The 23,671-nt window shown below is 42.9% G+C and overlaps 1 protein-coding gene across 3 annotated transcripts in view; it reads right to left on the minus strand.

Annotated features, from left to right (window-relative positions):
- Window positions 1–23,671, minus strand: part of PTPDC1 (protein tyrosine phosphatase domain containing 1) — an 82,477-nt gene that overhangs the window by 26,583 nt on the left and 32,223 nt on the right. For 2 of the 3 annotated variants that reach the window (XM_058672544.1, XM_058672545.1), the window contains exon 2: window positions 17,571–17,658. In XM_058672544.1, the coding sequence (XP_058528527.1) occupies window positions 17,571–17,652 (82 nt within the window). In that variant the 5' untranslated portion in view covers window positions 17,653–17,658. Of the gene's footprint in view, window positions 1–17,570; window positions 17,659–23,671 lie in introns of those variants that run through there. The other variant, XM_058672546.1, reaches the window with a different exon arrangement.

Raw genomic sequence — 23,671 nt, forward strand, 5'->3', positions numbered from 1 at the left:
GGAGGTGAACTGAGTAGGGTTGGCTCAAGAACCCCCTGGCAAGCGCAAAATCTGGCATTGGGAGGGGTTCTGATGGAGGAGCCTGGGCAACTCCTCTGGCAGGACACAGTCCCTGCAGGTAAGCGCGAGAAGCATGATTGGAAACAGCCCAGAATAGGCCATGGAAAGTTTCCCACTGGCATGCATTCGGCATGGGTCAGGAGCAGGCCAGGCTGAATCAGTTCATGTCATCCTCTGGCAAATCCGATCACCAGAACAGAGTGTGGAATGGGCCGGGTTTGGTTGCGACAAAACCAGTACACATTCTGGAACGCCAGGGCGTGGTTGCCTGTACTGGATATGAATGCAACACCCATCCAGCACACGTGAGATCCAGGAAGGGAGGGGCAGAGCTGGCGGTGGGGTTAAGGGGCTGGTCCCCTCGCTGGACAACCACTCCCACTGGAGAGTGTTGGCTGGGATAGAGACAGACACGACTAAGCAAGGCTACAACACCTGTGCGCTGCATGTGGACAAGATCAGGGCCACAGCATCAGCTGGCAGAAGCTGGCACTGGGGACTAATTCTGTCGAGTCAAATCACAGGACCACCTAAAGAGTGCATAAACCGGGACAGAGAGACCTGGGAGGGAAAAAGTGGGTTCCCCCTTCTTGGGTCACTATTCCCGTGGGAGGGCATGAAAACTAGGACGGGGGCTGGGATGGCTAGACAGAGGCACTCAACAACATCTGTGAGGGCTGGATGGTTGAGTCGATTAGATAGAACTAAGCTTTAATACCCATTGACAAGTACCAGAGCCAAATGGGATGGGGGACAGACTGGTCTTCTGCTACACAAATTGGCAAACCAGGGTAGGGGGCAGGCTTGGTGGGGGTTATTGTGGGTCGCCCCGACTAGGCTGCAGCTCCCACTGGTTGATGTAAGGGCCGAACCAGACTGGACTGCAACACCCATTGGTTCCAGTGCAACTCGGGACTGAAAACAGAACCAACACAGCAATTGCAACCACCAGCTGATCAGGGTGATGGACTGTGCCGGGCCCTGTGCTTGCTAGAACATACAAGAATCTGGTCTGGGAATACCTCAAAGTATCTTTGGAGATCTCCCCACTTGAACTGCTGGACTCAGAATTCTAACCAAGAAAAGACAGAAGACAGAATAGGACAATCATTCATCTCAGCTACATGTTGGCAGCGAAATATGGGACAAATGGAGACTTCATGATGGACCATATCAATCAGTGGACCACCTCATCGAGCGAAACTGGCAGTGACTCATAACTGGAGAACTATTAACTCCACTTGAGCACATATCTCAGAGCATGCCCCACATATGGGACTTGGGGTGGGCGGGAAACCGGGTGGGGCTTCTCCCTCAATATCCCCTTTTACCTCAGATACATGATGGAAACAATATGGACATAATAGCATTGCCCACCTCCCTATCCCCCTGAACCTTTTTTTTTTTTTTTTTCTTTCCTTCTCTTTCTTGATTTTCCTTCAACTATAGTTAACTATGTAAAGATTGTCAACAACAATACAATAAAATGGATTATATATATTAAAAAAAAAAAAAAAAAAAAAAAAAAAAAAAAAAAAAAGAGTTCAAACTTCAGCACTTAAGACCTATGATTAGGTCTTTAATTCAATTTCTATACACAGTGCAAGGTAAGAGCTCAACACCATTTGATAAAAAGGCTGTTCTTTCCCCACTGAATGGTCTTGGCTCTCATATGAAGCTCATCTGATCCTTTGGTGAGAGCTTATTTCTGGGTCCTCTATCGTATTCCATATGCATGTACGTATGTATGCCACTGCCACACTATTGTAATTATTATAGCTTTGTTGGACATTTTAAACTCACAAAGTAAGTCTTCCAATTTCTTGAGTTTTTTCAAGATTATTTTAGATCCTTAGACATCCTCTGAAATCTCTTAAGAATTCTTGAATGGATTCTTTTTTCTCTGCAAAAACCACTGTTGAAATTCAGGATTACATGGAATCTGTATACTGACATGTAAACAAATGTTAAGTCTTCTTTTTTTTAATTAATTACATTGCATTATGTGACACTGTTTCATAGGCTCTGGGATTTCCCCAATCCCTCGCCGTATCCTCCACACCCCCACGGTGGATTCCTCCACCTTGTTGCAGTATTACAGTTCAAATGCAGTCAAGATTATTTCATTGCAAGCATAGAGTCCAGCATCTTATTGTCCAGATAAATTCAATGGTTTCTTGGGGAGACCATCTCTGGTCTGAAGGCAGAGCTAGCAGAATATCATCCCAATCAATTAAAATCCACAACATAACATCAACAACAATTTACAACATTATGGATTAACTGACATGGTATTGAGTAACAAATATGTTTTAAAAATGCAAGTTCTTAACCACATCCTGTGACTACTTCACTAACATTTCAATTTTAGTTTATACACAGAACCGGCTGCTATACACCTTAAAATGGCTATAGGGTAGCCTTTTCAAGGTATATAGCAGCCAGTCCGGTCCTGTATATAAACTAAAATTGAGATGTCAATGAGCTAATCATAGGTTGTGGTTAGGACTTGTTTTTTGTTATTTTGTTCTTTGTTTTTTGGCTTTTTTGTTGTTTTTTTTTTTTTTAACATACTGGTTACTCAAAACTATGTCAATTCCATAATATTGCAAATTGCTGTTGATGTTATGTTGGGACTCTTAATTGACTGTGATGATATTATACCAGCTCTGACTTCGGACCAGAAATGGTCTCCCCAAGAAACTGTTCAACCCATCTGGACAATAAGTAGCTGGACTCCATGCTTAATATATGTTTGCAAGGAAAGAATCTTGATTGAATTTGAACTGTAATGCTGCATCAAGGTGGAGGAATCCACCAGGGGGGAGGGGAGGGGGAGGGGGATTCCCAAAGCCTATGAAACTGTCACATAATGCTAAATATTAATTAAAAAAAAAAAGAAATTGTATGATGAAGCAACAATAATAAAAAAAGATATGAAACCAAAAAAAAAATGGCTATAGGGTACTATTCAGCTGTCTCGTGTCTATTTTCATTTTAGTATTTAGCAGTTTATAGTGTTGAAGCATAATTTTGCTGAACTTGGCAGATTTTGGGATAGTCTAAACTGGTTATAACTCTAACAAGGCATATGTCAACAGTTGAAGTGCAGAACAGTTTTAGGAGGGGTGTGCAGAGAAATCGTCAATATCTTAGTAAATGTTAAGTCTTCTAATCCACAAATACCAGATGTATTCTTATTTATTTAGATTTTTTATTTCCTTCAGTAGTGATATACAGTTTTCAATATAGCAAGTTGAAAACAATAGGGCCCCAACTGCCCTGATTCCACTCCCCTGCAGGTCACAAGTTCCATACTCAGACAAGGTGATGTCTCTGCTCAGCCTGCAAAGCAGAAACTCAATGGAAGCAGTGGGCTGATGTTCCTAAGCCAGACGTCAGTCAAGGCTAGGTGATTCTGCTCAGAGGGAGAAGCAGGCCTTTCACACTTATCTCTGAGACCTGGCCCTATGGCTCACTGGCCAAATCCTCGCATTGCAAGCACTGCAACCCCATATGGGTGCCAGGTCTTGTCCTGGCAGCCCCGCTTCCCATCCAGCTCCCTTTTAGTAGCCTGGGAAAGCAGTTGAGGACAGCCGAAAGCCTTGGGACCCTAAACCCACATGGGAGACACAAAAGAAGCTCCAGGCTCCTGGCTTCAGATCAGCTGAGCTCTGGCCATAGCTGCCACCTGCACAGTGAATGAGCCTTTCCAATAAAAATAAATAAATCTTAAAACAAACAAACAAACTTATCTCTGCTTCTCAAACTCAAAAACACAGTAGGGGAAACCCAAGCCTAAAGAGGTCATCAAAAACAATAGAGGTGTTAGTGTTAAGCAATTGAGAGGATTCTGGTAGCTTCATAACAGTGATGACAAGGCAACCTGCGGATCAGCTGGCTTCCCAGATGGAACCAGAGAAACACAATGAAGAAATACTCTCAGGGAGTAAGAACAAATCTCAGAATGACCTCAGATACCATTATTGTCCAATCTGAACTGGATCAGATGGGGAGCAACAGATGGCTCAGGCCTCTACTAAGTACAACAGAGACCAGCAGGCAGTTGGCAGATCAAAACAGCTGCCGTGCTGAAAACTGAAGGAGACAGATTTTTCAGATTAGTGAAAGACACAGGGAATCACTGACATCTCAGGATGACAATGTTTTCTTGACCAAGGCCATTGCCTAGAACTGCATCCAAGTCTCCCACAAGACTGACAAAGGCCCAGGCGCTTGGATCATCTGCTGCTTTCCCAGGCACATCAGCAGCGTGCTGGACTTGAAGTGGAGCAGCTGGGACTCAAATCAGTACTCCAGTAAGAGTTGCTGCTATCACAGATGGTGGCTTAACCTACTGCGTCACAACACTGGCCTGAAACACTATTTTCAACAAAACATTATAAGACATGGAAAGAAACAGGAAAGTGTGATACACACGCGGGAAAGACAGCACCAATGGTAACCACCTGTGAGAGAGACCAGGCATCCACTATAGCAAGTTATCCAAAGCAGCCATTACAAATGTGTTAAAACTAGCAATGGAAGCTGTGGCATAAGGTCTCACTGGATACAGATTACTAAAAAAGAATTATGAGGAAGAAAATGGAAATTCTGAAGTTGAAAAGTAGAAAAGCAATGAAACATTGAATTGACAGGTTGAAAAACAGCAATTTTGCAGTGGTAGAGAAAGGATTAGAGAAATGGGATAGAATAATAGGATGTATGCACTCAAGAACAGAGAGAATAAAGAATGATGACAAATGAGCACAAACTCTGAGATACGTATGGTATCACTAAGCATACCAACACACATGTAACGAACGAACCAGCAGAGTAAAGAAAGGAGTATACAGATATCAGAACAAAATGGCTTACAACTTCCCAAATATGATGAGAAACATTAATCTACATATCTATGGTTTAAACTCCAGTTAGAAGAAACAAAAGAGAGGTTTACACCAAGACACACCACAAAGAGAAAAATGATTCCTCATGCACAAAGGAACTAAGATTAATAGTTGGTTTTTCTTCAGAATAATGGAGGCCAAAAAGCAGAGTGATGACATATACAAAGTGCTGAAAACAGACATTGTCAACCAGGAAGTCTAAATCCAGGAAGATTATCCTTCAAAAATTTCTACCTTGAAAAAAACTCGTTTCTAGTAGATTCACATTATAAGAAATACTAAAGGAAGTCTATTAGGTTGAAAGTTTCCTAAGATGATAATTTGAATTCCCATGAGAGAGAGGCAAGATGGCGGCTTAGGGTAGAGACGTTTGGTGTGACGAATTCACATGATAAAAAGGAAAAGACAATGGTAAATCACAGCACAGGATACTATAAATAAAGCAGTATAAATGTATAATTCTTTTCCTTTTTTAAAATGTAGTTTTTAAAGGCCTATAAAAAGCAATATGCTTGCCACAGTACTGCTGGGCTGCTAACACATAAATGGTAATCTATATGGCAGTAAGTATAAGAAAGGTATGTGATAGTGGAGTTAGCCCAATAACCAAGGAAGTGATACAAATGACTCAAAGTTACAAGAACAAATTTAGAAAACTAGGAAGAGCAACAAGGAAGGTTAGTGTAATCAATTTGTATTTAGAGTATACAGAAAACTCCTACAACTCAAACAGTCCAACTTTAAAATGGGCAAATACTTGAATACATGTATCTTTCAAGAGGATGTATAAATGGCTATCAGACACAAAAGATATTCAATACCACTAGTACTTAAGGAAGTACAAAATCAAAACCACTGGATTGGCAGTTTCTTAAACATGTTGAGCACAAAATGACCTAGCAATTGTACTCCTAAACATGTGTACACAGGCCAACATTGCAGGCCAGCTACAACCTGTGATCCTGGCATCCCACACGGGCTCCAGCGGCAGTCCTGGCTTCTCTGGCTCCATGCTAATATCAGGCCTAGGAGAAGCTGTGGAAGATGACCTGAGTATCTGGGCCCTCGCCGTCCATGAGGAGGACTTGGATGAAGCTCCTGGTTCCTGTCTTCAGTTGGGCTCAGTCCTGGCTAAACTGGCTAATCCAAAAAGATATCCAAAATGTGGTATATTTATACACTGGATATTATTCGGCCACACAATAGATATGTTACTGGTACATGTCTGGTGCTGTGGTACAAGTTAAATCACTGCTTGCCATGCCAGCATCCTGTAAGTGCCAGTTCAATTCCCAGCTGATGCACCTAAGAAACTAGTAAAATAAGGCTCCAATACTTGTGCCCCTCCACCCAGGAGAGAGGGAGATTCAAATTCAAAGCTTCATCCTGGATCAGCCTTTGTAATCATTTAGGGAGAAAAACCAGTAGATGAAAGATAGTTCTCTACCTCTCTTTGCCTTTCAATAATAAAAAAGACTTAAATAAATAAATAAACACAGACGAACCTTAAGTCTTAAAATAATCATAATATCATGCCAAGTAAAACAAGGTAGACCCCAAAGGCCATATATAGTATTATCCTATTTATACTAAATGTCATGAATAGGTAAATTCGGAGGCACAGAAAACAGATTAGTGATTGCTAAGGACTAGGGAGAGGGTTGAAGGGAAAATGATTACTAATTAGAACAGCATTTTGTTGAGCCAGTACAGTAGCCTAGTTGCTGAATCCTCACCTTGCAACCACCGGGATCCCATATGGGTGCCAGTTCATGTCCCGGCAGCTCCACTTCCCATCTAGCTCCCTTGCCTGTGGCCTGGGAAAGCAGTAGAGTATGGCCCAAAGCCTTGGGACCCTGCACCTGCATGGGAGACCCAGAAGAAGCTCCTGGCTTAGGATCAGCAAAATTCTGGCTGTTATGGCCATTTGGAGAGTCAGAAGATGCGAAATCTCTCCTTCCTCTGTGCATCTGCCTTTCCAATAAAAACAAATAAATCTCAAAAAAAAAAAAAAAAGAAAGAATAGCATTCTGGATTTAGCAAGGTGAGGATTACACAGTTGTGTGTATAATACCAAAAACCACTAACAAAAGGATGAATTTTATGGCATGTTAATTATATCTCATTAATATCTTAAATGGGCAAGTTACCTGGATGGGCATTTCTTCAAAGAGATGAAAAAATGGCTGATGAAAAGATGCTCAACATCACTAGTTACCAGAGAAAAGCATGTTAAAACTATAGGGAGATACCACTTTACAGCACTAGATGGTTAGAATCAGATCAGATAATAACAAATGTGGGCAAGTACAGAAAAAAAAAGGCAGTCCTTACACACTGCTGCTAGGAATGTAGAATTATGTAGCCACTTTAGAGAATTCTGGCAATTCCACAAAAAAATGGTGGGGGTTACTGTGGATTACTCTGACTAGGCTGCAGCTCCCACTGGTTTGCATGAGGGCTGAGTGTTTGGTGGGCAGGATAATGTTGGACTGCAACACCCATTGGTTTGTGCAGAACACAACTGACCCAGCAATTACAACCACCAGCACGTGCATATGCTGATTGGGGCGATGGACTGTGCCAGACCCTGTACTGGCATGCACACACAAGAATCAGGTCTGGGATCACCTCAGACAAAGTTTCTTTGGGGATCCCCCAACTGAACTGCGGAACTCAGAACCCCAACCATGAAGAGAATTGCAGGTTCCATGGTCTGACCATGGAGTGCAAGTGTCAAAGCTGAGCCTCTTCAGAGGCTCAGCCGGAGCAGTGAAGAGCATATCCAGGTGCACATGGAGGATACGGCAGTCCGTCAGAACCTGCAGAGGACACCTGGTACCACAACAGAGGACAGAGGACAGAACAAATTGATCACATACCCCAGCTACGTGTTGGCAGTGAAAATCTGGAGAAACGAAGATTCTAAGGTGGACTATGCCAGCCAGTGGATTCTGGAGAGATTTCATCGTGCTTGGAATGGGGAGATTGGCAGTCATTCAGAACTGCTGAACTATCAAAACCAATTGAGCAGTGCCCCTATAGCATGTCCCACATCGGGGACCCTGGGATGGATGGGAGGCTGGTTGGGGCTTCTCTCTTTATCTATCCCCTTATCCCAGATACAGGGAGAAAAAGAGAGAGAGGGGGAGAATGTGGAAACAATGGTCTTACCCACTTTCCTGTAGCACTTGACCTTTTGTGCCCTAATCAACTACATAAAGATTATCAAAATAAAATAATAATAAAAAAAGAAAAAATTAGAGTTACCTCACAACCTAATCTTCTGTTTTACAAGAAAAATTAAACCTATAGTCACACAACAATTAGGAAAAATTTTCATACCAACATTATGTATGAGAATTCAACAGGGGAAGCCATCCAAATATCCATTAATTGATAAAAACACTTAAAATAGGGAATATCCATGTAATAGAAAAATTCTATCCTAAAAAGTACTGACACACTAAAACATGAGTGAACCTTGTTTTAAGCTGTGCTCGGTCTGTTGTTGCAGTGCAGCGAGCCAAGCAATGCTGGCATCCCATATGAGCATCAATTCAGGATCTAGCTTTCACACTTTTGACTTAGCTTCCTAATAATGCATCAAGAAAAGCAGCAGAAGATGGCCCAGGTACTTAGGCCCCTTTCAATCATGTAGGAGACCCAGAGGGAGTCCCAGGCTGCTAGCTTTTGCTTGACCCAGTTCCAGCCACTGTGATCGTTTGGAGAGTGAATTAGTGGATGAAAGATTTTCTCTCTCTCTCCCTCTCCCTCTGAACATTCAGTAAGATTATGGTTAAAGAAGCTAGAAAGGGCACCTATGGTATGACTCACTTTACATGAAATGTCTAGCTACAGGAACACTTCAGAGACAAAGCAGACCACTGACTCTAGGGCTGCAGGGGAGAGGAGGGCACACAGAGGCTTTCGGGGTGATAATTACCACATTTGGCACAGTGGTTGAAGTGCTGCTTAGGACACCCACACCCTGCTTCGGCGTGCCCATTTCTGAGTTCTGGATCCTTTGCTCCTGATTACAGTTGCCTGAAATGTGCATCCTGGGAGACAGTAGGTAATGGCTCCAGCAGGTGACTCCCGGCCACCCACAGGGGATACCTGGAAAGTGCTCTTGGCTTCTGGCTTTAGTCTGGCTTAGCTTCAGGCTGTTGAGGGTATTTGAGGGGCGAACCAGTGGATGGGAGACTTAAGTCTTCCAAATCAAATCAAACAGAGTATGGAGTTACTTGCCTAATTCTATAAATACTGTTAAAAATAGTGAGCTGTATATTTTAAGTAGGAGGATCATGAACTATACCACCAAGTAATGAAATACAAACTCTCCTTTCATGCTCTCCTTTCCTTAATAAATACATCAAACACCAGTAGAGCCTCTACCTTCTCCTGGCAGCTGCAGGTCTTAACAAGGGGGTCTGAAGCATGGCTAGTCAACCTTACGCGTTCTTCCTTATCAGAGCACCTGGTGTGCATATCAGGTGGGGGGTAGGAAAGGAGTGGAGAGGAACCAGAACCTTCTCTATCCAGCATCAGGAAGACTAGAGTCAGCGTGGTGGCACAGCTGATGATGTTAGCATTCCATATAAATGCTGGCTCCAGTAGTCCTGGCTACTCTGTACCTGTGTCTTCCAAACAATAACTTAAAAACAACTACACAGGCAATGCAGTTCCTAACTGGTAAACACTCTGCTTCCCAGACTTTGGTCTTAGTTAGAGCCAGGAGGGGCACACATATCCACATCCACTTGGCAGCAATGAGGTTCAACAGCACAGCACGTGAAGCAGGCTAGTGGACATTCAGCTCCCCACATGTCCTCAGTGGCAGAGCAGCCCAGAGGAGTGCAGCCTCCACACCCACCTGCCATCAATGGAGCACAACAGGCTATATCCCCCCTACTCACACTCCTGATGTGAATGCAGTGCAGTGGGAAAGAGGTGGTGCAAAGAGAGACAACTGGCACTATGTCTCCCCGTGCTCTTTCCCTGAATCAGGAAGTGAGTTTCAGCCACACATTGCAGGAACAAAGAGGCATGAGTCAACCTTTCTCCCCTTCTCAGCTGTCATGGGCCCATGACAGGGAACCAACATGGTTCAAGAGAGCATAAAGCAGTGCCCCACTTTCACTGTTGACAGTGTCAACAGGGATGAGGGAAGGAGAAATTGCACCTTTGCAGCTTTTGTTGGGGCGCTGTCAGGTTGTGGGGGAGAGTGAGCACAGACATTCACCTGGTTCTTCAGCTGCTAAGTAAGAAAAAACAGGATCTAAAAATATAGGGAACACAGTAGAAATCATCTGCTTTACCGACATCTAGGAGAATTCCAATTTGAGAAAAAAACAGTCGTCAAAATGGAGTTAAAACGTTGGGTTCACACAATAAGGACTTTAATTAAAATGTGTCTTGGCATTGTTTCTGAAAGAACTAGAATGAGAATGTGCTCTGACCATAAAAGAATCAAAAGAGAGATCAGTAGCAGAAAGACAACAGGAAAAACCTCCAGAGGCTTGCTCATTAAATACCAAGCCTGTCAGTGACCCCTGAGCGGAAGAGGAAGTCTCGAAACCCACAGAGGTGAATCAGAACACGAGACTGACTAACACACGCGGTAAGCTAGTAAAGCAAACAAGTGCATGAGACACATAACTCTCCATGCTTATATGCTCACGTTACAGAACAGGAAAGCCCTCAAACCAATAACCTAAGTTGCAACCTAAGTAAGACAGAAAAATAAGAGAAAAATGAAAAAAAAAGAATACAAATCAGTGAAATTAAAACACAAAAATGACAGCGAAAGGCAGTTAAATAAAAAGATGGCTTTATGAAAAAGAAAACAGCACACCTAATAAACTAACAATACTGGAAAAAATTATTTTAAAAAGATAAATCACTAATGTTAGGGACGAAACAGATAAACATTCCTTTATTATCAAAATATTATTAAAGTTTGAACAGATTTACACTTACAAATTTGGCAAGACAGAAGAAATAGACCAATTCCTTGAGCTAAAACTCAACCAGGAAGAATGACACAGCCTGCACAGTGCTATAACATGAACAGGGCTGGCATCGTGGTGCAGTAGGTGAGGCTGCCACTTCCAACACCAGCATTCCACAGGAGAGCACTGAGTCAGAGGCCCAGCTGCTCTGCCTCCAGTACAACTCCCTACAAACGTCTGGGGAAGTGGTGGACAATGGTCCCAATACTTGGACCCCTGCCACTCACGTGGAAGACCCAGATGAAGTTTCTTGCTCCTGGCTTCAGACTGGATCAGCCATTGCTGGAGCGACCATTTGGGGAGCGAACCAGCAGATGAAGAACAATCTTTTTTGTCTCTATTTCCCTTAGTCAATTTGCCTTTCAAATTAAAAAAAAAAAAAAGTAAATTTTAAAAATAGAAACGGAGAGGGGCTAGTGTTGTGGCTTAGCATGGCAAGCTGCTGCCTATGACAATGCCCCAGTTGAGCACCTATTCTGATCCAGATCTCTGCTGATGTGCCTGGGAAAGACTGCCCAAGTGCTTGGGCCTTGCACCCACGTGGCAGAACAGAAATAAGCTCCTGGTTCATTGCTTCAGGCTGGCTCAGCACTCACTGCAGGTTTAATTCTTGTCAACATCCCAGCAAGGCTACCTGTAGCTGTAGTTAAGCTTATTCTGAGATTTGAATAGAGAGTCTTAGGTCCTAGCTAAAATCATCTTCAAAAAGAATTAAGTGACAGGAATCATTCCTCTACTAACGCCTGCAATACAACTACAGTAATCATTTTGGGGTTACTGGTGGAGGGGCAGACACACACAGATCAATGAAAGAAAAGAGAAACTATAAAACCCCTCACACAGGAACATGTGAAATTCTTAAGGCGTGATACTTAAAGTACAATCTATAAACGGTACATTGGACCTCAGGAAAATTAAAAACTTTCTCAGAAAAGGTCATGCACAAAGAATACGTGCAGAAAACCTACAGGCTGACAGAAAGTATTTGTAAACCACACATAAGAAAAAGCACTAATATACAGGGCCCGGCATGGTGGCCTAGTGGCTAGATTTCATGCCCTGAACGTGCCAGGATCCCACATGGGCACCTGTTATAATCCCAGCAGCCCCACTTCTCATCCAGTGCCCTGTTTGTGGCCAGGGAAAGCAGTCAAGGACAGCCCAAAGCCTTTGGGACCCTGCATCTGCATGGGAGACCCGGAAAAAGTTCCTGGCTCCTCGCTTTGAATTGGAGCAGCTCTAAAGAATAATAATAATAATAATAATAATAATAATAATAATAATAATAATAAATACAAAGAATTGGAGCAGCTCCGGCAATCGCGGCCACTTGGGGAGTGAATTCACAGAAGGAAGCTCTTCCTCTCTATCTCTCCCCTCTCTGTATGTCTGAATTTCCAATAAAAAAATAAAACATTTACAAAAATAAATCTTTACAAAAAAGGAATGCTTCTCTCTATATCTCCTTTTCTCTGTAAATCTGCCTGTCCAATGAAAATAAATACATTAAAAAAATAAAAGAACCAAGATTTAGGTGTGCTCAGTTCTACTGGACTGTTACATTTCGAGTCGTCTCACATAGGGATTCCCAGCCTATGCATGTGTATTCATTTTGCATGTATATTTGTTTTTCAGTCAGCTTACACTGAGAACCCTGAGCCTGCAGCCAGCGCTGTGGTCCATCAGGTTACACCTCTACCTGCTACGTTGGCACCCCAAGTAGGCCGGTTCAAATTCTGGCTGTTTCACTTCAAATCCAGCTCCCTGCTGATGCTCCTGGGACATGGCCCAACTACCCTGAGCCACACAAGAGACACAGACAGAGCTTCAGCCTGCTAGCTTCAGTCCAACCCTGCCTTGGCTACCTCACCCCTTTTGGGGTGAGCTTTTTTTGTGTATTTCTCTCTCTGTAATAATGCCTTTTGAATAAATAAATACATTTTAAAAGAAAACCCTGAGTTCATGTTCACATTTCCTATTAATTGATTTATTTAATTTGAGAGGCATGTTTAGAGTGAGAGTGAGAGATGATTCATCCACTGGGAATCTTTATCTGAAGTGTCACATGTCAAAAGTATTTGAGACGTCATAGTTTTCTGGATTTTGGAAAACTGCATAGACCTTACTGGTTAAGGACACCTAAAAAAGTCGACGTCTGAATTGCTCTGAAACCCAGAATTACATGAGCAGCAGTATATTCCCTAGGTTTGTTCCCTGAGCAGACTCTGAATGTGACAATCCAGTTGAACTGAGCAAGCCTAAATTTTGGTTCTTGAAGATCATTTGCTTTCCCATTCAAATGAAATAGGATCTCCTTGGAGAAAAGGCTGGGTTCAGTGTGGGAATAAGGGGAGAACAAGATGAGGTAGACGAGCTGGCTATGCTGGAAAGTGAGGGATCCAAGCACTGGGTGCCTCACCAAAAGGACACCACAGAAAGGGTTCTTACTAGCCAAACATGCAAAACAGCAAATCAAACAACAGCAAAAAATAACATTCCATTGAGTAAAACAGCAATCCACACTGGGACAAATAACTGATTGAACAAATGAGAGGAAAATACTCCTTGCTGTTGGATACTAACTAAAACATGCAAAAGGAATGATGGGACTAGAAAACCTCCACTTGGTTGTCTATTTGATTCAATACCTAATCTGGGTAAGCAACATCAATGCATGCTAAAAGCGTCAGGTAGAATATTCACACAGCCTCAAAGCTTGACTCCATAAAATAGGAATTATACAGAGCCACTGAATCCATAAGGGATAAGCTTGGGCAGATACACTCTGGTAAAACGATCAAACCTAGCAATCCCATCAACAGGTCAAGGTGACGTCTTTGACCACCTGGTGTGATGCAGAGAGAAAAGTTGAGCCACCTCTGTGCATTTCTGACCACAAATGAAGGACTTCAGTCTCATCATGAGGAAAGAGCAGACAGACCCAAAATGAGGAACACGCTACAAAAGAACTACCCTGCAGTCTTGACAGTCAGCAAAATCAGGGAGGTCAAGAAAAGACTGCACAGTTACGAGAATTCTTTGGTAATAAACCATATGATTCGGAAGCAAAATGGCCTTGTGACTATGAAGGCCTACACGATCGTAATAGTAGCGGGAAAATCAGTGGGTGGGGGAAGGGCTTGAGGAAAGGGGAAGGGAAATCTCAAGAGTCTATGGAACTTTATCACAAAATAATAAAAAATGAATTAATAAAGTAAATATTTTAAAAGGCATATTATTAGGAGAGTAGTCAAAACTTCAATGGGAGGGTCAAGCACAATAGCCTAGTAGCTAAAGTCCTTGCCTTGAATGCAAGGGATCCCATGTGGGTGCCAGTTTGCATCCCAGCTGCTCTACTTCCTTCTGGCTCCTGCTCATGGCCTGGGAAAGCAGTCGAGTACAGCCCAAAACCTTGGGACCCTGCACCCGCACGGGAGACCCAGTAGGGGCTCCTGGTTTTGGGACTAGCTCCGCTCCGGCCATTGCAGCCACTTGGGGAGTGAGCCAGCACATGGAAGATCTTTCTCTCTGTCTCTCCTCTCTATAAATCTTTCTTTCCTATAAAAAAAAATCTTGATGGGGAGTCTCTGGCTCAATGTGCATTTTCTAATTTTTCTGTAAATTCTAAAACCATCATCACAAAAATTGAGACGGCCCGGAAACACGGCATCCTGGTGGGGTAATTCAGCATGATTCACAAAATACCTTTGCCTATTTAAAAAGAAAAGCAAGTCTGAGTAGCCTCTACATCTGTCTACCAATTTATAGGGAACACATGTCAGTAAAACATATCATGGCAAACTGCACAAGGCAAAACACTCAGATCTGCAAACAGACTAAGGACAAGAGAAGAGCAATTCATGCTTTACGCAATTTAAACTGTATGGCAACTACGTATGGTGTACTGGCCTCTTCTGGGTCCCAATTCACACATTAACGTATTTGAAAATAAAGTTTCAGAGAGAAAGTGGGATTGAGAGGAGAGGTGTCTTTCATTCTCTGATTCATTCCCCAGTGGCTACAACGGCTGAGGTTAGGCCAAGATGAAGCTAGGAGCTTCACCCAGGCCTCCCCCAGGGCTTCAGGGGCCCACGGACATGGGTCACCCTCTGCCGCCTTCTCAGGTTCACTAGCAGACAACTGGCTCAGAAGCAGAACAGCCAGGACACAAACTGGAGGCAGATGAGATGCCCGGCACTGCAGATGGCAGCCTAGGCAGCTATGCTAAAGTGCCACCCACTCCGGGAACCTTCTGAAGTAAAAATACCATAAACAGACATGCACATATCTATGAGACAACTAGCAATTTGAACGCTTCAAATATTTCATTTATTATGAATTATTTTAGTTGTCATAATGATGATGCAACCATTTAAGAAACAAACCAAAGCCTTGAATTTGCTTTAAAATGTGAACGTGGGGAAGTGAGTGAGGAACCCCGTTACTGAAGACATTACAGCAGACCAACGGGATGTTTTTGTGGAATGATATATATATGAGATCTTTATACTTCAGCAATGTTTGAAATTTCCCATAATAAATGCTTTTCTGAAAGCAGAACGAAGATTTAAATCTAGCTCTGCCTCTGCAACTAGTTCTTGATGAACTTCCTACTTTCCTTTAAAAACATTTTATTTATGTACCCCAAATTAAATTTCCCCATCAGTCAACATTAAAAAATATTTTCTATGCTCAAACCTAAAGTGTGACTATCTTTATAGATTAAATGTATTTTAAGGAAACTAGATACAAGATAAATTTTATTTTTCCAGATTTTCCTATTTTAAAATTAGCGGTAGTTATTCCACAATAGAAGTTTTAATTAAAAGTGTTTGAAAAGGTAAAAACATCAGCTTATCTACTGGGTCATAAATGGAGTGGCACACCCTTCCTGAGAGCGTTTGAAAAGGTATAGGGAATTCTGTCTGCCTCTGGAACCTGCGGACACTGCAGTTTAGATGGGTGAGGTCTTCAGTACTGGAGTGTTACATAGGGCAAAAATTAACCTGATCCTACAAGGGAAGCAGCAAGCAGACACCATTATTGGATTTGTTCTAGATAGCACTTCTCTCTAAGACCAAGAGACTACGGCTGGCAGGCAGAAGTGTCCACAAACGATACATTTTACATTCTAGAGTCATACACAGCAGACCAATGGAGAATTCTGAATTGCGAAACACTGGACTTGCTGAAGACAGAGGGCTCCCTCTGCTGGGGAGGTCAGAGCCCAGTCAGAACACAGCGGACAGAACCAACCATGTCCTTGCTGAGTTCCAATTCCTCCTGCTAGACCCTTAATCCCTCACACTTCCTGGCGCCCATGATCCATACGGGCAAGAAAATTTTTCAAAGTTCTACACAGTAGGACAAAAGTGAACCAGGAAGTTACAAAGTACTGTCGGGAACTCTGCCAAGAAAAACAACTCAACACTTCACTGTCAAGCGCTGCTTGTGGCAGCAAGGCCAGCAGCACCCAGGTGGAATCCGCGTGGTACCCAGCTCAGAACTGCAATAGAAAGCACGCGGCACAAGTGTGGCAGCAGAGTTCAAGCTACGGCATGCTTCCCTGCCTCAGGTGCCACAGGAAAATCAAAACACTGTGGGAAGCAGAGTGAGAGGAAAAGAAACAGCGCAGGCTTCTGAATGTGCTAAGTGACGCTTGCCAGTGATTTAAAGAGAAAGAAGTAAATGGCTGATTCCTAAGCAGGTGCTGGATGGCAGAAATACACACTTCATCTCAGTGTCAGATGCTCATGCAGGAGACAAGCACTTCTGCAACATTTCTTCTGAAAAGGAAAACATTGTTATTTCAGGTGTCTTCTGTTTGTGGTTGTCGTTTTTTAAATTTAAAAATCTTGTTTATTTGAGGAGAGACAGAAAGTGAGAGAGCTCCATCTGCTGGTTCATTTCTCAAACACTGCCAAGGCCAGGGCTGTGCAGAAGCCAGAGCCAGAACTTGGGAACTTGGCAACCAAACAGAAATTTCCCCTGTGTGGCTGGCAGGAATCGCAACCACCTGAACCGTCGCTGCTGGGACACCCCACCCCTGGGGGTCTTCCTTACAAGGAAGCTGGGGTCAGGAGCCGAGGCCAGGGCACAAACCCAGCTACTGAGTCACGGGATGCGAGCATCTTAATTACCAGGACAAATGCCCACAATTTTGAGTACAGAATGCAGGAATAAACAAGACTGCAAGTAGCACCTGCAACTTGAGAGGCCAATATGAACAAAGCTTCTTCTTCCGTGTGCTTTCATGTAGCTACTGATGTAAAACATGAGTTCCTTAGAGGGACAGAAAATACATTCAGGAAATTCTGTGTTGCATTGCAGTGGGTAAGAATGAAGTGTCAGCTGCTCCTCCTGCAATCCAGGCTCCTTCTAACGCCCCTGAGAGGCAGTGGAAGAGGGCCCATGTCACTCAAGTGGCAGAAACCAGTGTCCAGGATGGACCTGGTCCAGACGTGGCTGTGGCAGCATCTGGGTAGTGAACCAGGGAATCAAAGAGTGCTTTCTCTCTTCTTTCTCTGACACTCTGCCTTTTGAATAAACAAAAATTCTGTTCTGAAGAATGCACTAGAGATGTTACCTTCCATGTTCATAGCATATCCACTGTGATTCGCCAATGTGGAATACGGTTGTTCATCTGGAGGTAAGACTCCTGCAGCCATGGCAGCCTGTTGGGAAAAAAAAATAGTTATTTTAAGGTTTGCCATGGGGTGTTCTTCACTAACGACTTACAAGAAACTAGACCTCTGCTGTCTATTACAGTAATTAGCTCACGTGGCTGGGGCAGGCCGAGATGTGCTGCATAAGAAAATTCCGAAGATTTAGAACAAAAAAATATACAAGATATCTTACTAACAATTTTTACAGGCTATACATTAGAATGCCCTTTTGAATATTGGGTTAAATACATGATTGATTTCTGGTTTTTAAACTTCAAACGTTTTTACTTTCCATTCACATATGACTTGCATAAGCGGGATAGCCGGGTCAGAACAGAGAAAATAAGACACATTCTCTTCTATGTGTTTAAAGACAAGAGGGCGACATAAATAACGCTAGTGAGCGCTGAAAGTCACAAGTCAGGCTGGTGCGAGGAGGAGGGCTGCCCCAGCTGAGTGGGCATGCAGCCTCAGGAGGAACTGGTCTTTTAACCAGGCTCAGGAGTAGTTATTGTAGACTCGAGAGTGAAACCAGTGGGTGCCTAAGCACACCGCATGCTAGCGTAGCAGCTGACGCCACCTCTTTACAGTTCAGCTGTTTTGACTATTACATCATTGTATATCAGAGTTCTAATAAAGTTGATGCCAGCATTTCTGAGTTTCCAGCAAAACAAACGTGCAATTTAATCGGTAGTTAGTGACAGACTAACTACAACTCAATGTAAGTACCAAGGAATATAATGAAGAATCAGTTGTGAAATTTCACAAAACTATAAAATTGTTTTCATAAATGCAACCACATAATCCAAAAAAGTTTATGGAGTTCATCATGACACAGGAAAAAGTTACACAATTTCTAAGGATTTTTTCCTAATAAACATAGCATAGCTCTTTGCGAAGTCATGTTTATTTTATTTTTTTAAAGATTTATTTTATTTTTATTGCAAAGTCAGATACACAAAGAGGAGAAAAGACAGAGAGGAAGGTCTTCCATCTGTTGATTGACTCCCCAAGTGGCTGCAACGGCCAGAGCTGCTCCAATTTGAAGCCAGGAGCCAGGAACTTCTTCCAGGTCTCCCACGTGGGTGTAGGGTCCCAAGGCTTTGGGCCATCCTCCACTGCTTTCCCAGGCCACAAGCAGGGCGCTGGGTGGAAAGCCAAGATTAGAACTGGCACCCATATGGAATCCTCGGAGTATAAGGCAAGGATTTCAGGCAGTAGGCTACCATGCCAGGTCCATGAGTTTAACTTTTTAAAGGCCCTAAAAATCTGCTGAAGCACCTTATACCAATTAAATGAGCAGTGGTAATTCGATTCAGCTCTAATTAATATTTTTCTTGGAACATCTTTTCATTTGTCAGAAAAAAAAATCACAAATCTAGTTCTTCCAGAATGTAGAGTTCACTAAAATTCCTTATAAAATAAAATTTTATTAAGCTTTTCTCATCTACCCTAAATGTGGATCTAAGGGTACCAAATACGAATCTGAAGTCCTATTTGAGGAAGCTGTTCTTTCAAAATAAATATGAAAATTAAATCATAGCAGTGATCTATAATACATTTAAAATAATGCTTTCTGCAATATTGATATCGTCACAAATTGAGTATCAAGCCAATTAATGCAAACTTTTGCAATGTGCCTAGCCTTTCAAAGGAATGTGATAAAAAGGCATCGAGCAGACACTGATGGAACCAGCTGTTCGAGGAAACTCATTAGCAAACATCAAACATTCTCACCATATGACTTTCCTAAATCTGGACTGTTCTCTCAAAACATGTACATACACATTTAGATTTGTTTATTTTTATTGGAAAGTCAGATACACAGAGAGGAGCAGAGGCAGAGAAATATCTTCTGTCCATTGATTCACTCCCCAAGTTGCCGCAATGGCTGGAGCTGAGCTGATCTGAAGCTAGGAGCCAGAAGCCTCCTCTGGGTGCTTTGGGTCATCCTCGACTGCCCTCCCAGGCCAGCAGCAGTGAGCTGGATGGGAAGTGGGGCTGATGGGACAGGATCTGGCACACATATGGGATCCCGGCATGTGCAAGGCAAGGTCTTTAGCCACTAGGTTACTGTGCCAAGCCTCCCAAAGATATTTTGATGAGCAAAAAAATTATCATCATATGAGAACAATTTTTAAAAGTTTGTGGAAAGTGGAACTCAAAAATAATGTTCTGCACATATCAATTAGAGTCCTGGAATTTTGGAGCAGCTGGAATTCTAGTCCTGATTATTTCACAAACTTTTTTTAAATAAATTTCAGAAGTAGAGTAACAGAGTTCCACCTACTCACTCCTCCATATACACCCTCAACTGCCAATAGCTGGGGCTGAATCTGGGAGCCTGAATGCAATTCAAGGCTCCCATATGAAGTGGCAAGGACTCAGCCACGTGAGCCATCATAGGGCTCCCCAAGAGCATGCCCACCAGCGGGAAGCTGGAGCCCGGCACTGTACTTAGTACACGTGAGTCTTAATGGACATCTCAGCCACCAGACCAAACGCCATTCCCTTTGGTTTTGGGGTAGGTGAGGGGTTATGAGCCATGTCCCAGAAGAGCTACTTGACATGTGCAAGTTGATACACCATGCTGGTGACAGCTTGGTGCCAGTGAGCTAACACCAACACCACTTTGCGTGTGAGCTTTCCCGTCTCCCTCGCAGATGACGGGGCTGTGAGCAGTCATGCTGATTGTCTCCTTGTTTCCAGAGAAGGAGCAGTCTGTATCAGAGATGCTCACAACATATCTGCTCAACTAAACAGATCATTAGAATGCAGTCCTCAATCTTAACTCAGTTCTTATTTATCCCAAAGCCCTGAAGACCACAGAAAACACAACTACTAAAAAAGTACTGAATTATGGTACAGTGTTAAGCTGTTGCCCGTGATGCCAAAATCCTATGTGGGTGCCAATTCGAATACTGGCTGCCCCCAGCTCATTCAGCTCCCTACCAAGGGTTTTGGCCCCTGTACCCATGTGGGAGACTCGGATTAAGCCATTGGCTCCTGGGTTGAACCTGGCTTACCCTCGGCCACTGCAGCCATCTGTGCAGTACACCATCAGATGTCTATTCCCTCTGTAACTGCTTTTCCAACAAATCTTTTTGTTTCTTACAGTGTCGAAGTAACTGTACCCTTATGGGTTACAAAGAATACAAATATTAACAACTGAGGACTATCATAAGAATTCATCTCCCAAAAATCAAATTCTGTGTGAATAACCACAACGACATCACCGCACACGGGCATGGTAGCAGGGAGGTTCTTTACAATACTGTCACTCTGTATTCTCCACCCACTCCTCCAATTTCTGCCCACACAGAAAAAAGCTTCCTTCCTCCCATAGCTCTAATGCTGTTGGTCATGCCCACTTCATTCCCTGTTTGAATTTATAAAGGGAGAGATAGAGGGAGACAGATATCTTCCATCCACTGGTTCATGCCCCTAAATAGCCGCAACAGCCAGAACTGGGATGGTCGGAAGACAGGAGCCAGGAGCTTGTTTCGGGTCTCCCATGTGGGTGCACAGTTCCAAGGACTTGAGCCATCCTCCTATGCTTTCCTAGGGCACAAGCAGGGAGCTGTTTGGGAAGTGGAGCAGTAGGATATGAACTATGGGATGAGCCGCTGCAGGATTAGGATTAGCCTGCTATGCCATGTGCCAGCCCTGGCCCTGCCCCAATTTTCATTTAACTGTAGTCCTGCGCGTGGATTGGATTGGATTCTGTTCTGGATCTGCGATTTACTCTCAAGTAATTTTTTCCCTAAAGAGTGAATGGAAGACAAACTTAAAATCTTAATTTTTTTAAGATTTTATTTTTATTTTTTTTTTAAGATATACAGAGAGAAGGAGAGACAGGGAAAGATCTTTGTCTGTTGATTCACTCCCCAACTGACTGCAATAATGGCCGGAGCTCAGCCGATCCAAAGTCAGAAGGTAGGAGCTCTTCCAGGTATCCCACACGCGTGCAGGGTCCCAAGGCTTTGGCCCATCCTCAACTGCTTTCTCAGGCCACAAGCAGGGAGCTGGATGGGCAGTGGGGCATCCGGGATTAGGACTGGTGTCCATATTGGATCCCAGCACTTGTAAGGCGAGGACTTCAGCCACTCAGCTACCGCACCGGGTCCAAAATCTTTTCATTTTTAAAAGAATTTTTAAGGAGTCATTTAATGCATTTGCAATGCAGGGAGGAAGAGAGGAAAGACAGAAACCTCCCCACTGCTGGTCCGCTCACCAGCAACAGCTGAAGCTGGGAACTCAACCCAGGTCTAGGAACTGAGGCAGGGCTCCAGTCAGTTCCCCATCAACTGCTGTTTCCCAGGATACACACAGGAAACTAGAATTGAGAGCTGGTCTGTAGGCATTCTTATATGGGATTTGGGTTTTCCAATCAGCATCTTAACTGCTAGGCCAATGCCTGCCCCTTTTAAAAAACATCTCACAGCGTAGTAGGCTGTGGTGTCAGCGTTTCATGTAAGTCCCAGTTCACATCCTGGCTATTCCACTGCCAATCCAGCTATCTCCCTATGGTCTGGGAAAGCAGCAGAGGGTGGCTCAAGCTTTGGGCTCCTGCACCCATATGAGGGCTTCCAACATCTCAGCTCTGGACGTTGTGGCCACTTTGAGAATGAACCCAGGGGAGAGAAGATCTGTCTCTCCTCCCTGTAAATCTGCTTTTCAAATAAAAATAACTATTTTTAAATCTCTGTTTTATCCACATATTTAGTTGATAATTTGGCTACCTACAGAATTACAGGTTAAAAGCCCTAACCATGGAACAATTTTTTAGGACACATTCTGTAGTGTTCTAGCAAGCAACAATACCAACAAGAAGCCTGATACCAGTCAGGCCTGTAACAGGGAAGTGGTGGAAGGTGTTTCGTTGTTGTTTGTTTGTTTGTTTGTTTGTTTCCTTTGGTATACCAAAAGTGTGCAAAGATGTGGATTTGGAGCAGGCCTTTTTTATTTACTTTGAGTAATTCTGCAGGATCTTTTCAACTGATTGTGCATTTGTACCAAGGTTTACACTATGTGTTTTGCTTTACCCAATCTGTTTGCTCTCAGAGAATCATTCTGGGAGGTGTGCTCTGTCATGGTCTTCAGTTTCTAGGAGATCCTGACCAGCTTGCAAAACTGCTATTCTCAATACTAACCCTGTATGCCCTAATCCTCCTGCTAGTTAACAACTTTTAAGATACTAAAAGGTTAATCTCTGTCTCAACCTCATTAATGCTAAGCTTTTTAAATACTCTTAGCAGAATTATCTCATTGTTTTAGTTTGCATTTCTTAAATTAAATAGTTTTCCAGTTTTTTAAAATGAATTTCCTGTTAACAAACTGCTATAGAGCTTCATCTTTCTTTCCTATTGGGACATTACCTTCTTTCTATACATATGTCAATTCCTTATCATCAGATAATCAACATCATATATATCAGTTTCTCACCATATATGTGGCAAATTTTATTAATCATGTTAATGATGGTAATACTGTTCTGTCTAGCAGTCTTACTTTTTCATTGTAGTAAGATTTTAACTTTTTGAAAAATCAATTTTTTAAAATAAATTTTACTTTGAATTCTGAATTATGTGGTACAATTTCATATAGGCTGGGATTCCTCCCAAAACTCCCACCCCCTGACAGAGTCTCCCCATTTTACTACAGTAGTGTAGTCCTTCATAAGGAATCATAATTCTATTAGTCTCTTATTTAAGTGTACCCCAACATTGTTGGTACAATGTCAGACAGTCCAGCATCCCACTGTCTACGCATGTCCAACAGTTCCATTGGGAGTCCATCTTTAGTCTGAAAGCAGGGATGTATGTTCCATTGTTCCCCCACATCTGTATATGACAGACCCCAGTACTCCATCACTATACATTTCCATACTTAAGAAGCCATGAAACAGGTCAACAACTGGTATGAGTTAGAACAGCCACAACAACAACATCAACCACAAATTACAGCACCATGAAAAAAATGTGCCACTGAGCAACCAACGCATGAGTGACAAAAAGGAAAC

Source organism: Ochotona princeps, chromosome 14 (assembly GCF_030435755.1).
Source record: "Ochotona princeps isolate mOchPri1 chromosome 14, mOchPri1.hap1, whole genome shotgun sequence".
Taxonomy (NCBI): Eukaryota; Metazoa; Chordata; class Mammalia; order Lagomorpha; family Ochotonidae; genus Ochotona; species Ochotona princeps.